The 14,860-nt window shown below is 36.8% G+C and overlaps 1 protein-coding gene across 3 annotated transcripts in view; it reads left to right on the top strand.

Moving 5' to 3' along the window:
• Positions 1–14,860, top strand: part of CEP128 (centrosomal protein 128) — a 102,799-nt gene that overhangs the window by 70,547 nt on the left and 17,392 nt on the right. For 2 of the 3 annotated variants that reach the window (XM_038138131.1, XM_038138130.1), the window contains exons 21-22: positions 1,422–1,445; positions 13,258–13,335. In XM_038138131.1, coding sequence (XP_037994059.1) covers positions 1,422–1,445; positions 13,258–13,335 — 102 coding nt within the window. Of the gene's footprint in view, positions 1–1,421; positions 1,446–13,257; positions 13,336–14,860 lie in introns of those variants that run through there. The other variant, XR_005257074.1, reaches the window with a different exon arrangement.

The raw sequence follows: 14,860 nt of genomic DNA, 5'->3' as shown, positions 1-14,860 counted from the left end.
TGGCAGTTCTGGTTAAGTGTGTGAATTGTAGTGCTCTGGCTGCTGTTCTTTCATATTCAAATGCTTGATAGCAATTTTTTCTCCCTTCATATGTCCTTGCTTTCACAGTCAAGTGGTGTATAAATTATCCATGGTAAATTTCCTAATACATTAGATGCTAGTCCAGAAAATTATCTGCTGAGATTGTAAGAGTTTATTATACTTTTAGAATTTGGCAACTATATCATGCACTTTATTTAACGCATGAGTCATTTTGAAAACACTCTTTATTCTATCATTGGAAACATCCTCACTCTAAGACCTTTTTTTTCAAAATAGTCCTCTTCAAATGAAAAAAAATTATTTGAATTGATGTTCATTATCACCAGAAGTTTATGAGCTCTGTAAATGCCATCTTTTTTATGGTATTGAGTATGTGCTTTGCTGCAGAATCTTTAAATAAACATGAGCGTTTGCCACTGCAATTTTTTGGAGCAAGAAGCATCTCAGAATAAAAATTTCTGAGTTTTCAATATAATACTTCTTGTCATAAGTTTGTTCTGATGCATGGAAATAATCTGTATCTCAGACCTGCTTCTAAGGAAGAATAATGACTTAAGCAGGTGGTACACTACCTTGCCTGAGAAAAAATTGAGTAATATTTAAATAAGGTAAGAGTTCCTGTAATGTCTTAACGGTCACGTACTCTAAATGTGGACTCACCTAAACACTTGAATATATATTTTGTCAGATAACTTAAAATACCATACTTAGTCAGGATATAGTACTATCTTGATTTTACTAACTTCATATTTTTCTTAAAAATACTTCACAATGGAAAAGAATGTTGAAATATATATGGTAAATTAGCTAATTCTGGGTTCTCTGCATTTTGTACTGGATTAAAACTGACACAAGTTTGTTTTATTTGTTTGACTAATGTCATCCTGTTATTAATAAAACATTATTCTGAGCTATTTCTGGATGAAAGAATAATGATATAGAATTTGCTTTTTAGTTTTCTAAGGAAATGCGTAAATGAAAACTAAGCCTGATGCTAAGATGATATGAATTCCAAATCATGCTAGATTTACAGTCAGAGATGATCAAAAAAAGAAATATTTTTTTGGGATATGTAAGAGTAAAATCAGCAATATTGAAAACCTAATCACTAATTGAAAAAATACATTGTGAAGTAATTTTTGTCAAATCCTTTCTCACCTTGTTTCTGGGTGGTTTCTTATTTTTGGGGCAAATTTCCAAGTGGGATAGTATGATAAAGAATCCAATGAAGTACAACAGTTCCTACTCGATGAGTTTTTTACAAAAAACTGTACATATGAGACCACCAAAACCCCAAAATGAATCCTATTCATCATTCTTTGATTTACACTGTGTTTATATTCTTTGCTTTCTAATGGTATCTTGTATTTTGCTTTTAGGAACGTATTATGGCCTTAGAAATGGTAAGTTTCTTAAATTAATTTCCAAACCAATCCCAATTACATTGCTGATAATTTGTCTAAATGATGAAAATATTATTTACATATATTTTTTTTTAAAGTTGCAGTTCTGGGTTTTTAATGGTCATTTTGCTTTTAAGAGGAGATGTGATAATTTTGCACTGCAGCTCTCCGTGTAGATTTTACTGCAGTATTTGTGTACTCTTTATATGAAATACAGTGTATTTCAGTGTTGTCATTTTCCTATGCAGTTCAGTCCTCATCCCATCCCTGGGAAGAGAAATGTTGTTGATCGTATTCATACAAAAGATGCTATTTTTCTAACACTTCTAATGGTTGAGGTCCATGTGATAGATCTAATTATTTCAGTGACTTCTCTGTGTGCTTACTTGTTTGGTCAGGGAGGTGCAGGACAGAATCAGTTCATCTGCCCATATCCACATTGCAACTAAAAGAGTAAAGGAATGTAATTTTAACCACTAATTAATATAATTTAATGTGAAATTAAGTTGGAAGAACAAAACTTTATGCCTGTACATGCAGTGAAGGCATTTTCCAGATGTCCCAAGGTAGTTAAGTCCGTCAGGTGGAATAGCTGGAATGAGTTTCAGCTTGCCCTATAATTTTGGAACCATTCTTCTTTCCCTTCATGTAGGAATGTCAAATAAGATATCACAAATTGTATGTATCAGGCCTAGAGTTTCTTTTCATGAGAAATACAGAAAATTTCATCTAAAGAAACCACTACTGTGACAATATCAATGCTGCAGGTATAAACTTCTAAAATGTATTTGTGCAAATTATTACCTTATTCTTTCTGATAGTCTCTGCATCTCTGAAAAACAGTTTCTGATTTCAAAAATGTATTTTAAATGTATTCAATCTGTTAAAAAAGTCTTTCATTCAGTCATGAAAGGCCCTTTGGAAATTAGTGTGCTGTGCTGCAACACCTGCCTCGTGGAAGCAGGAAGCTAATGCTGACATTCAGTGTTCTGGCACTTCACCACTTCATGGTGCTGTGTCAGTTGTTGACAGGACATAATTCTGTTCAGGACCTTCTCTTATTCATGGTTTGCTTACATGACAGCTAGTCAGGCATGTCTCCATTGACATCCATTTCTCACAAACCATGAGTTAAACTGCCTGCAAATTCCTTGTCCTTTCTGCTCCCAGAGCTATTTTGATACAGGCAGAGGACAGTTGCTTGCAAATACCCCAATGTCATGCAAATTCAGTCTGTATTTTGTGACAAATGTTTCTTTCTATTTTTTCTGGAGCTTTTCTCCTTTTTATACTTCCAATGTCTCCAATTTTAGAAAGGAAGATTTGTAAGTTATTGTTCAGATAGAAGAAAAGGATGACCTTTTTTTCATACTATTCCACTGTTCTCCCTTTCTCTACAATCTAGTAATTTCTAATGCCTGCACTTGCCAGTAAAATTGTTGTAGTGGCCATGTGATGAACTTGCCAACTTAGATAATAAAAACAAAAGTTGGGAAAGAGATGTAACATGAACCTTTCAGATGCCATTCAGAGCTCTGGATGAATTAACCTTCCAGGCATAGCTTAATCTAACTCAGTGGTTTTGTGAGTTGCAGCAAACAAGGAGGTCCCTTGCCTCTCTCTGAGCCCTGTCAGCTCCTTCTCTCAGCAGTCTGAGCTGGAAGCTCCATCTCCTCCTGTCTATGGTACCAGGAAGTTTCTTGGGTCTTCTATTTCTTCAGCCAGCTCCTGTTTCCAGAGGAAAGTGCTGTTATTATAAACCTCCATCAAGATATTACACATGATCTGATCCTTAAGGAGCCTGAGAACAAATAGTACCCACTTAGAAGAAACTTTTGGATATTTTGGCTCTTTTTTTCAATCAGGTCAATTTTGCTGTATTATTCGATAGATAGGTACACCACTTCTTGCTCCAGCAGGTTGTGCAGGTCAGGAGCAGAAACTGGAAGGTGAGGAAGAACAAGGTTTGTTAGACAGACTTACTAGTGGATATAAAAGGAGCTGAAGAACCCAGATGTTTTCTGGAATAATCCTTCAACTCTTGAGAAGTGCCAGAGGAGTAACAAGTATAGACAAAACTGAGATTTTGAGTATCTAGAGATTGTGTTTTGTTTGGCTCTTTTATTTGGTTTAATGCTGTTAATTAAAGTGAATTTAATTATTTAATAGCTATTAACAAATAATTATCCTAATTACTTTCGTAATCAATTATTTAATCTGACATTTTGAGAGAATGAATATGATTCATCTTTCTATTTGTCCTAGGGTGACAAATATGAGTTATACACTATTAAATGAGTTATTTTATTCTTGAGTATACTTTAGTTGTTACATACAAGATTTGGCTGTGTATTATTTATAGAGAAAGGTGTATGACTTTTTGGGAAAAAAAATCTGCATTGTATTCTCAGATGAGGCTACAATGGAAAACGTATTTATTGCTCTTTAAGATGTCAGGATGCATTTTGTTGGTGCACACTGCTACAATGCTGTGCTGGGGATTTTAATGGGTTTCTATAAACTATATACTGTTCTTTGTGAGCATAAGATGCAAGTCATATTCCTTTGCTTTACTAGTGCTAGTCTGACATAGAAGACTGCAAAATTTAATTTGAAATCAACCACGTCCTGAAGTTATTCCAGTGAACATATGCATTCTATATCCTTTGATCAATAAAACAGCTTGTTGCTTTCAGTAGAGAATCCAGAGTGAGGTTACCACTTTCTTAGAATACTTGGATCAGACTTTTCTGGACACAATTCGGCTTTTTGTTACAATGCCCATAAATCTAGGTTAGTGTCAGTAATGCTGTAAGTATTCAGCAAAATTGTTATTTAATATGAAATTTTGGTTCAGTATGAACATTTATGCACTTTGTTGTAATGCATTTTTATGTTCAAGAAAGTAAGGTTTTGAATACCAGTAAAACAAATTTCTGTCTGCATCCACTCAGCAATGTAAAAGCTATTAGATTATTCTCCTGTAGTAGCAGGCTCAAATTTACATCAGTTTTATGGTTTATCATCCAATTTAAAAGAAGATTTGGAAGGATAACAATACCAAATGCATTTTGTAGAGACATTGTGACCGCCTCACACCATCCATTTTTATGTGCTTGTTCTCCCTTTCTGTCTCTCAGTGTGCCTTCCATCAATAAGTAAGTCTTGCTGTTAGCTCTTGAAATTATTTTATGATTTTCATACTTTGCTTGTATGAATGTTGAGGAAATACTGAATGGAAGGGTTAATACTTTCTTTTCCTCTTGCTTTGATTCTATAGTGTCTTGCCAAAACTATGGTTACATCAAAGGCTTTCTGGTCCTCCCAGAACACAGCCATTCTTTGATCTTAAAAAAATGACCAGGAGCAGTTTGAGATCCTCTGTCCTGCCTGCCTCGCCCTTTCCTTTCCTTTCATGGGGAGCCAGTGTGTCACTTCCCTTTGCTGGGCTTCCCAGAGCCTTTCCTCTGCTCATTACCACCACGTAACTTCTGTGTCCTGAGGGCTGGCAGGCCACTCTTTCTTTTCTCCTAATGCTCAGCTTTCTCTTCCCTTCTTCCTTGATGTTATCTTCTCACCCTACGTATTTATTGCTCTTGTTTAATACCCAGCTACTTGTCCATCCTCTGCCCCCTACTATTTGGTGTTTCACTTGTTCTTTCAGGTTTTTTTCTAATGCAATCACCTTTAGTTTTCTAGCTCTCAGAGTGAAAAGTATTTCCTGTGGTTGGACAGAACCTCCTGTGTTTCAGTTTGTGGCCACTGCTTGTTGCTGGGCAGCACTGAAAAGAGTCTGGCTCCCTCTTTACACCTTTCCTTCAGATCCTTGTGCTCATTGATGAGACCTCCCAGAGCCTTCTTTTCTTCACACTAAACAATCTCAGCTTTTCCTCACAGGAGAGATGCTCCAGTCCCTTAAAAATGTGTTGTTCTTTGCTGGACTTGGTCTTGTATGTCTCTTTTGTACAGAAGAACCCTTAACTGGACCCACCACTCCAAATGTTGGCTGACTAGAGGAGAGGGATCACCTCACTTGACTTGCTGGCAATGTTTCTAGTGGAACCCCTACATGCTCTGTCTAAGTTCCTTTCAAAATTAGGAAAATGTGCTCCACATGTTGCAAATATTGAACATTTTTGCCAAAGTTTAAAAATCCTTCGGTTTTTAATTAGAGAAAGTAAAACTCAAGGAACCCAGGAAAACTCAGGTTGAACTACAAGTAGTAGTATACAGTGTTCTCAAGTTCTGTTTTTTTTTTTTAACGTAGTGGGTATATGCATGTCAATGTAATTTTAAAGAGAGATCCTGTGAGTTCCTTCCACAGGATCCTCATGAGAAATCAGAGAATCATAGAATCACTGAGGTTGGAAAAGACCTCCAAAACCCTCATGTCCAACCTTTGACTGAACACCACCTTGTCAACTGAACTATAGCCCCAAGTCATTTCTTGAACACTTTCAGGGATGGTGGCTCCACCCCCTCCCTGGGCAGCCTGTTCTAATGCCCTTTCATTAAAGAAATTCTTCCTAATGTCCAACTTGAACAGCAGCTTGAGCAGTGTGAGACCATTTCTTCTTGTTCTGTCACTTCCCTGGGGAAAAAGACCAGGCCCCACCTGGCTACAGCCTCCTTTCAGTGAGCTATAAAGAGTGATAACATCCCCTGAGTCTTCTTTTCTCCATGATAAACAACCCAGCTCCCTCAGCTGCTTCTTATATAAATTATGTTAGCCTTTCATCTGTGGAATATGTATCTGAGTTCTTTCACAGAATGTAACTTGATAAGACATAGATTTGGGCTTTATTTTTCTTGGTTTGGTTTGTATATCACAAAATAAATTAAATTTTGCTTGACAGCAGACTATTGACTAGATGCTTCTAATGTGCTGCTAGGTCCTTCATTTTAGATTTAAATGCTTTCTATTTGATCTAGGTATAACCATAGGAGCACAGGCATCAGTTACACCTATTGATGCCACCACAGGGGTTTTTTTCTTTCATTATTGTGAAGCTTTTTATTAAAATAGGGAAATCCATAAGGAAAACTCCTAATTCTTTTCCTACTCTGACACTAATTTGCTGTGAATCCTTCTTTAAATCACTTCTCTTTCTATTTTAATTTTTCTCACCTGAAAAATGGAATGATATTTCTTTTCCCATGAAGGCTGTGTTAATTGAATTTTTGCAATGCTTTCTGGAAAGCTTGATGAAATACTGTTAGCATACAAAACTTGAATATAAATTACATGTAAAGATTTTTAGCCTGCAATGCTTCATAATGTTAAAGATGAGCAACAAGGAAGTCTTTACACCTTTTGAGAATGTGTTCCCACTAACATTGCATTACTTTACACACCCTACTTCTTGTTATATTTCTTTTAGTTCCTAGGAATTATATCTGGATGTCTCTGATCAAAATCTTAGTAAATGAGAAAGAATGGATTCTCAACAACTACTCCTATAGATCCCCAGAGTACTTGGAGCACTGACTGGTGATTCACAGAAAGCTAGCTTGCCAAAAGACAACAGTTTCCTCCATGTTTCCAGCTGCTAGTGTGCATCAACCAACTGCAAATTCATTAAATAGTTTCCTAATATTTTCCCATGTAAACATTCCCCTAGTTAGCACAGGGATGTCATGTGCTCATGAATGAGAGAAAAGACAGTCCATGTCATTGCAAACAGGAAAGGAAGCATTCATGAAGTTCCTTTAATTGAAATGTGGTCCACCCCATGCAAAAACATCTGGAATCTAAATTGAATGTTGAAGTAGTTTGACATTGGCAGTGCTTTGTTAGCAAAGGTCATTTGTTTTCCATTAGTGTAGTTTTTGCTTAAAAAATCTTACTTGTTAAAACTCTCATGAAACAATGTAATACAGAAAAAAAGCCAGTTGAGCATTGAAATTGTAATTTGGTAAAGTTACATGTGTGGCCCACCTTTGTACAGATAATTTGACTTCTTTATGTGCTGAAATCATCAAAACGGTGGTATAATTAGAGTCATGATATATGTGAAATATAAAAATATAAAATACATTTTTTTGTTTTCTCTGAAAGTTCCTTCTCTCCATGTGATGACTGGACTATTCACAGAATGTGCCAGCTATCGTGGAGTTTGCCTGGCATATAAAAGTCAGCAGAGCACCTCAGGCCTCTCAAGCAGAAGCACCTCCTTAAAAGAAAAGTATTTGCTTGATCAATGGAGTGCCAGAGATTGAAGCTGATAATGCATAGTTTTACAGATCTTAACAGGGAAAGAAAAGAATGCTTTTAAACATGCTGGTTGCATCCTGTTCTTGCTATTTAGGTATTCAATACACTAAGGTCCTTGAAAAATAAGTCATTTTAGGTCACCTCTAACACTGTATTTTTCGTTTGAATTGTAACTACCTGCTGACATGCATTTCAGCCAGTTAAAATGACGTTGCACTTAATCTTTTTATGGTTATTCTTTGGGGATTAGCTAACTGGTACTTAAATCAACTCTCATTTAAAAAAAAAATATCTGTGCAATACAGATAGCCGTTTGTTTTTACATACCTCAGAAAAGAAAGGAGTACTGTACTTGAAAGTCAATGAAGTTTGGTTTCTGGTTTATGTTTATGTGTTTTCAATATGTTGATTGTAAAGGCAAACCTCAGGAGTAATATATACAAACCTGCTTTGATTTATTTTCATTTAGCATTGCAGCTTTGAGACTAAAAATAAAATGTGTATGATTTTGATTTAGATCTGTCCCTTGAGACAGTGTGAAACAGTCTATTACCAAGAACACATAAGTATAGGAGGATTAACTGTTCACATGCAGTTTAAACATCAAAGTGTTTGTATGAAGTCATGGAAAATAAGTAATTTGTTTTGTCATTCTCTGTGAAAATATAGAACGCCCCTTTTAAAAGTAAATAGTCTTTATTTTAAAAACAGACAGATTAGTAGCACTCAGTCTATCAAAGAGCACTGCTGTTAAGTAAAATGCCATTAATACTACCTCAGAAGTACAATGGGTGGTTTTTCCTCTTATCAGTACCATCAGTGCACTGGGTCAGTTCCTGCTGTTGCTTGTTATACATAAGCAGAGAGATGTGATTTAGGATTATTTTTATGCATTATGGCATACAGCTTTCTGATTTCTGGGAAAAAAAATTAACAGTACTTAATTGGCCTCTATATCAGGTGCTTCTGGCATCCTTTTCCACATTTTATCTGTGTGGCTAAATCTATCTTTTTAATAGAATAGAGTGTAGTCATTAATTATACAATTATGGCATTTGAACCATCTCCAGGAGGTTGCTGTGATTTTAATTAATTACCAGGCCACTTCTATGGATCAGCTGAAAGCTCTTTCATCATCTTTTCCTCACATTCTTCAGTGTATTTCTTCATTGCCACCTTCCTTACTGAACCTCCCCTAACAAAATTTGGGTTTTTTTCTGTTTTTATTTGCACATCACTGCCATTCTTTTCATTTGTTTTATGGAAAAGACAGATGTTTCTGTCCCTGAATATGTTAGTGTGTGAGTTACCCTATTCAAGTCCCTCATACTGCTCAGAAGACTGTGAGAATTTTACAATATAAAAAGAACCATTCTGGTCAAGACCAAAGGTCAATCTAGCCCAGCTATTGACATTGCAACAATGGCCAAAGTAGAATGCTTAGGGAAGACCATATGAGCAGGACTGCCATGTATTTTGTTTCCCATTCATTCATTCTGATTCCAGCCGTTCAAAGCTCAAAGGCTTCCAGACTTAGATGTAGTTTCTGTGAATTTGGAACCATTCTATGGTCTGCCTCATGCATGAACTTGCCCAGTTTTCTGCTTAAAGCCATATAAAATTTTCTATCTTCATGTGACTTCTGATTTTACACAAATTGGTAATTAGTCTTCTCAGGCATCTCTCTTACTGGCTGAAGAGTCCTGTTCTTTAGAGTATTGTGTTTCTCACTTGGAAACAGCACACCATGGCTTTGAAAAATCTTGTTCAACGTCTCTGACCTTCCCCTATTTCCCTTTTGAAATAAAAATCCACATCTGCACTCAGCAGTCAAGATGCAATTGGAACAATGAACTCAGATAGTTATGTTCTCTGGCTTTTTTTATCCTTTCCTGATTATATTGAATGTTGATTTTGGTTTTCTGATTGATACTGAGCACTGCATTAGCAGATTCTCAGTAATATGCATCACTACCCCATGATCTGCTTCCTGAGCAGCAATGGTTACCTTAGAGCCCATCATTTTGAATGTGAAGTTAGATTTAAACTTTGGGAGTCTAAAACACTTTTCAGAAGTCCAAGTAGCCCGTACCATTCTTTATCCACATGATTCTCAGCAAAACCAAAAAACCAAAGATTGAATATGCATCTAAGCCAAAGGCTGGTCTTCTGCTTTCAGGATTATATTTAATAACATAACTAATAAGGATTAGCAGAGAAAAAGCTATTTTTTTTTCCACTACAAAAAGTGCATGAAATAGAGGGGATATATCTGGGAGACATTTTGGAAGAACAGATGATTAACATCTTCCTGAAATCCATTTACAGGTAGTGTTGTCATGAGGTCTTGGCATTGAAATTAGAGAAGGAATTGAAATATAAATGGCTTAAGGCATAGGCTTACACCTAGGGCCTGAGGTTTTTTTTTTTATGAGAACAGATCAGAGGTCATCTGTATTATAACAAGGTGGGTAAATAGATAGATATCTATATACATAATATCTTTGCATACCTACAATTGCAGAAACAGAAGAACGAGTTATCCTCTATCTGAATTATTCTCTATCTAATTTAGTTTATTGGTACTGAATATTAACTACAAATTCAGTCCAAGTTAGCTGCAAATGAATTCCATTGTTTGTAAAATTTGACCTTTGTTTGTTATGAATATTTCTTAAAACCTTAAAACCAGAATGTTTGGAACTAACAAGGCAGACATCACTGCTTTTAAACAGATGGTGTGTCTTCATTTAGGTTACCTTGTTAATTTCTCATTCTCCACTCCTCACTCCTAGTCTCCATCTTTTTGAAGTTGATGCCACTTGTGCAGAGAAACTTCCATTGATTTTTCTTATCCTGTTGTGACTGAAACTTTTAGCCTCTGGGATCTAAATGGAATGTTTTTCATGGTGGTCAGATGGAGATTTTCTAGAGCTATTAACAGAGCTTTTGTAGTTAAGAGCAAGTTAACTTGGTTTGCACAGGCTTTACAACATAATATTTGATTTCAGGATTGATGGATTTTATTTGTTTTAAGATTTTGCTTTAAAGTACCAAGGCAGTAATATGGTTAATGGAGCCCATCGCTGAAAGATTGAATACCAGACTAGCAGAACCTTATTCAAAGAAGTGTGACTTTGAGAATTGTGGAGGAAATACTAACTGTTATTCAAAAAGTACAAACATTTCTGGTTTTACTTGCTCTTTGGCAAATAATAGAAGGGCAGCCTTTGAGAAGCTGCAGAGGCATCTGACCTGTGGGACATGAGTGTTCTTTGTGCATGATCAACCAACTTCATCTGCACACAAAACCAAAACCATTATATTTATTTTCTTCAGTTCTTTGCAGTTTGCAATAGACTACATTTTTTGTGTGATGAGTGTGAATGTGAAATCTTATTGTTGAGGCCAACCCTAACTCTTCTAGAGTGGTAATTCATTTTTCAGTAGTACATACCATATGCCTGATCTGAAAATAGGAGATTTGATTGTTCTGTGTTTAGCTAAGTGCTCACTAAATATACTTTCTATTTTAAAAAGAAAAATCATTGACTCACACAATTATACTTAGCTTGAAGGGACCCACAAGGATCATTGAGTCTTACTCCTCTCCTGTCCCTGCACTGCGTTATCCCCAAGAGTCACCCCATATGCCCAAGAGCATTGTCCTAATTCTTCTTGATTTCTGGCAGGCTTGGTGCTGTGACCACTTTCCCTGGGGAGCCTGATACAGTGCCCAACCACCCTCTGGGTGAAGAACCTTCTTCTAATATCGAACTTAAACCTTCCCTGACACAACTTCAGGCCATTTCCTCAGGTCCTGTCATTGTCTCCACCAGAGAGGAGATCAGTGCCTGCACCTAGTCTTCCTCTCATGAGGAAGTTGTAACTGCAATGAGGTCTCCCCTCAGTCTCCTCCAGGCTGAACAGACCAAGTGACCTCAGCCACTTCTCACACAGCTTCCCCTCAAGGCTCTTCACCATCTCCATTCTTCACCATCTTCAGTTTAATACATTTCTTATGGTGTGGTGACCAAAACTGCGCACAAGATTCAAGGGGATCATAAAAGGAAATCAGGTTTGATAATAAGAGGACTTTCCTGTCATGAAATCAAGACAGCTGTGAGCAATGATGGTATTGTCTTCCAGGTGTTTTTCAATACCTCCTAGCATAATCTCTTTCATAACTTTACCAGGCACTAAAGTGAAACTGACAATCCTGTAATTCCTGGGGTCCTCTTTCTTGCCCTTCTTTAAAATTGTGACAATGTTCACTGGCTTCCAGTAAGCTGGAACCACTCTAGATTCCCAAGACCACTCAAAAAATATCAAATAATAAGAGAGGTTTTGTGATGACATCAACTGGCTCTTTGAGAAGTCTTGAATTAATCCCTTCACACCCCACAGACTTGTAGGGATCCAACTGAAGCAGCAAATCCCACACAAGTTCAGGGTCGACTGGGAGTTGACCATCCTCACAGTCATGGTCCTTCTGCTCAGGGCACTGTGATCCCTTTGGTAGATCATCCATGTTGAAGACAGAGGCAAAGAATGCATTAAATCCTCATCTCTTTCCCTGTTTGACCATCCTCATCCTCTAAAGAGATGAGGGGTTTTTTTTTGGACTGCCTGTTGCCATGAATATATTTTTTTAAAGCTCTTGTTATTGTCCTCCACATTTCTGGCCAGCTTTAACTCCAGTAGAGCTTTGGCCCCATGAATTTTCTCCCTACAGTGACAAGCTGTACAGTGACTCTGTGTTCTTCCCATATCAGTAATGTCTCTTATTCTAGTTCCTGGAGACAGCAGAATTCCCTGTGAGCTGGGTGCAGTCTGTGTAAGGAGGCCCTCCGTTCGCTTTAGAAGGGCGTTTCCTATTTCAACTACCCTTCATTTTCCTGTTAACAGAGGTCTTGGTGCAGAGTACGGGTGGTATTGTTTTAGGAGGCCGCACTATCCCAGAAAGACCTTCACCCACCTCATCAGTAGTCTAGCCTTCTGGTTCTAGAACATGTAGAGAGTGCCAATCCTACCTGTTGAGTTCTGAGGTGGAGGAACCTTCCTCCTAGAACATGCTGTGACCTGCTTCCAGCCTTCACCTTTTAACAGACCCTTGGCTAACAGTCCTTTGACTAATTACCCTGCAGGGTTCTAAGTCCACCTGCTTCTCCACTATAATGGAGTTTCATGACTCCTGAGAGTCTTGAGACTGTGAGACTCTGAAAATAACCAGTCTCTCTTTTGCTTGTTCGCTCAAACACTATGTGTGGCCTGTTCACTTCCTCCTGTAGCTGGTGACCAGCTCTTCAAGTACAGCTCACCTTCTGCAAAAGAATAGTCAGCCCCAGCCTTGTGAAGAGGCACCAGGCACTGGTGGCAGCCTCTGACCTGGAGAGCTCCATCTCCCATCAGCAGGTCTGGCTGACTGGCTGGAGCCTCTGACACAGCTGCTTCAGTGAGGGCCACAGCTACTTGTGAATGAGCTTTAGGGCAAGTCAACACCAAAACTGAGGAAGCTTGAACTAGTATGCTAATAATGTGAGATGGCTGAAAGAATGATTAAGTTTTTAATGTTTTAACTTGTATTCTCTTCTTTAGAGTACCCGAGTGGCTTTAAACCACCTGGAGTCTGTGCCTGAGAAACTGAGCCTGTTAGAAGACTGCAGAGATACTGGAGTGAGAAAGATTTCATTTGACTCTCTCAGTACTTCTAAAATATTTTGTTTAATTAATAATCTCTATGAATGTACAGATAAGTTGTTTAATAAGATATTTACAGTTGCATGTGTATGTATTATATAGACAGAAACATACTGAAATTTATTTTCATGTTTATATGGATCTTTTGAAGTTATAAATTTAGTTCTAATTATTAACACTGCTACGTAGTGTAGGCAAACATTGATAACTGGGCATAACAGGTCATGTGTTAATTGCTGTTTCAGAATATTTTTATGGAGTGGTGAATTCTGATATTACATGTTAAAAAATGAAAATTTTACAATTAAATGAATTATGCCAGTTGTTTCAATATTTAACTTAATGAGTGAAGATAGATGATCTTTACAACTTTTTGTTTTGACATAATGGCAGTACTTGTTACTTATTTTTGCAGCACCACTATCCAATCAAGATGTTTTTGGACACAGTATGAAATATTGACAGTAGTGGTGACATACTGTCAAGAGTGATGAGGCTCAGATTAGATTTTTAGTGGCTAAGTGGCTAAACCCCTGTACCATAGTTACTTTCCATTTATGAAATGGGTGGTTTAATAGAAAACAATTTGTAACTTCCTTGCACAATATAAATTTTAAATTGGTATTAAACCACAGATCAACAAATACATAATGATTTGCATTTTATTTGATATGTAAAATTTCTTAATCTGTGGTTGTCATACACGTTCCAAAACATACTTGCTTGGAGCATTGTTTATTTTGTGTTCCTGCATGAGGTCATCAGTTAATAATTCCATTTTATTGCTGTCATCATCAACAGATTTGGTAATGCAAGTACTGGTTAAAATGTTTGCGTTTTTTATGAACAATATTGTTGAGATGTATAGTTTTAATTTCACATTCCAGGTATCCCCAGAAGAGCTTTTTTGCTCTGACAGAGGTTATTTTTACCTTCTGTTTCTACTAAAAGAAAAATTTTGTTCTCAGCAGGCATCTGCAATCTCCTCCACACTTGCCCTCTCTCACTTAACACTGTTATGAAAGGACACTGTAATTTTCTGGTTTGCTCTAGTTATAACTTAGCCAGTATTTGTGAGATTGGAATGCAAAGTCTTTGGTTTCAGTTGGGCTTTGTCCTTCTCATCATGTCTAATTTTTTAAAGATGGTTTTCTGAAGATGAGCCCCTATCAACACAGTGTTTTGTTTAAGAAATAATTTATTATTCAAGAGGGCTGAGCTTTGTGCCTTAGCTTTGAGAAGGATGTCAGTTTGGAGCTTCATTACTGTTTCTATTTGCAAATAATATATTGGATTTTTTTGTATAATAGCTAGCAAGTTCTTCCTTCAATGTTTTCATAGGAAAGGAGAAGACAAGAGGAAGTAAGTTTTGATAAACCTCTCTGGTTGTCTAGGAGGTTTGTTAATTGAAGTGAATCATTAGCTAGTTCAGAGAGAAGCATTATGTTTTTTTGTTGAAAATAGTGTTTTGTCCATATCCTTAGAATAGTTTTTTCTTCAA

Source organism: Motacilla alba, chromosome 5 (genome assembly GCF_015832195.1).
Source record: "Motacilla alba alba isolate MOTALB_02 chromosome 5, Motacilla_alba_V1.0_pri, whole genome shotgun sequence".
NCBI classification, from domain to species: domain Eukaryota; kingdom Metazoa; phylum Chordata; class Aves; order Passeriformes; family Motacillidae; genus Motacilla; species Motacilla alba.
The sequence above is the reverse complement of the archived record's forward strand: the minus strand, read 5'-3'. Positions and strand labels throughout refer to the sequence as shown.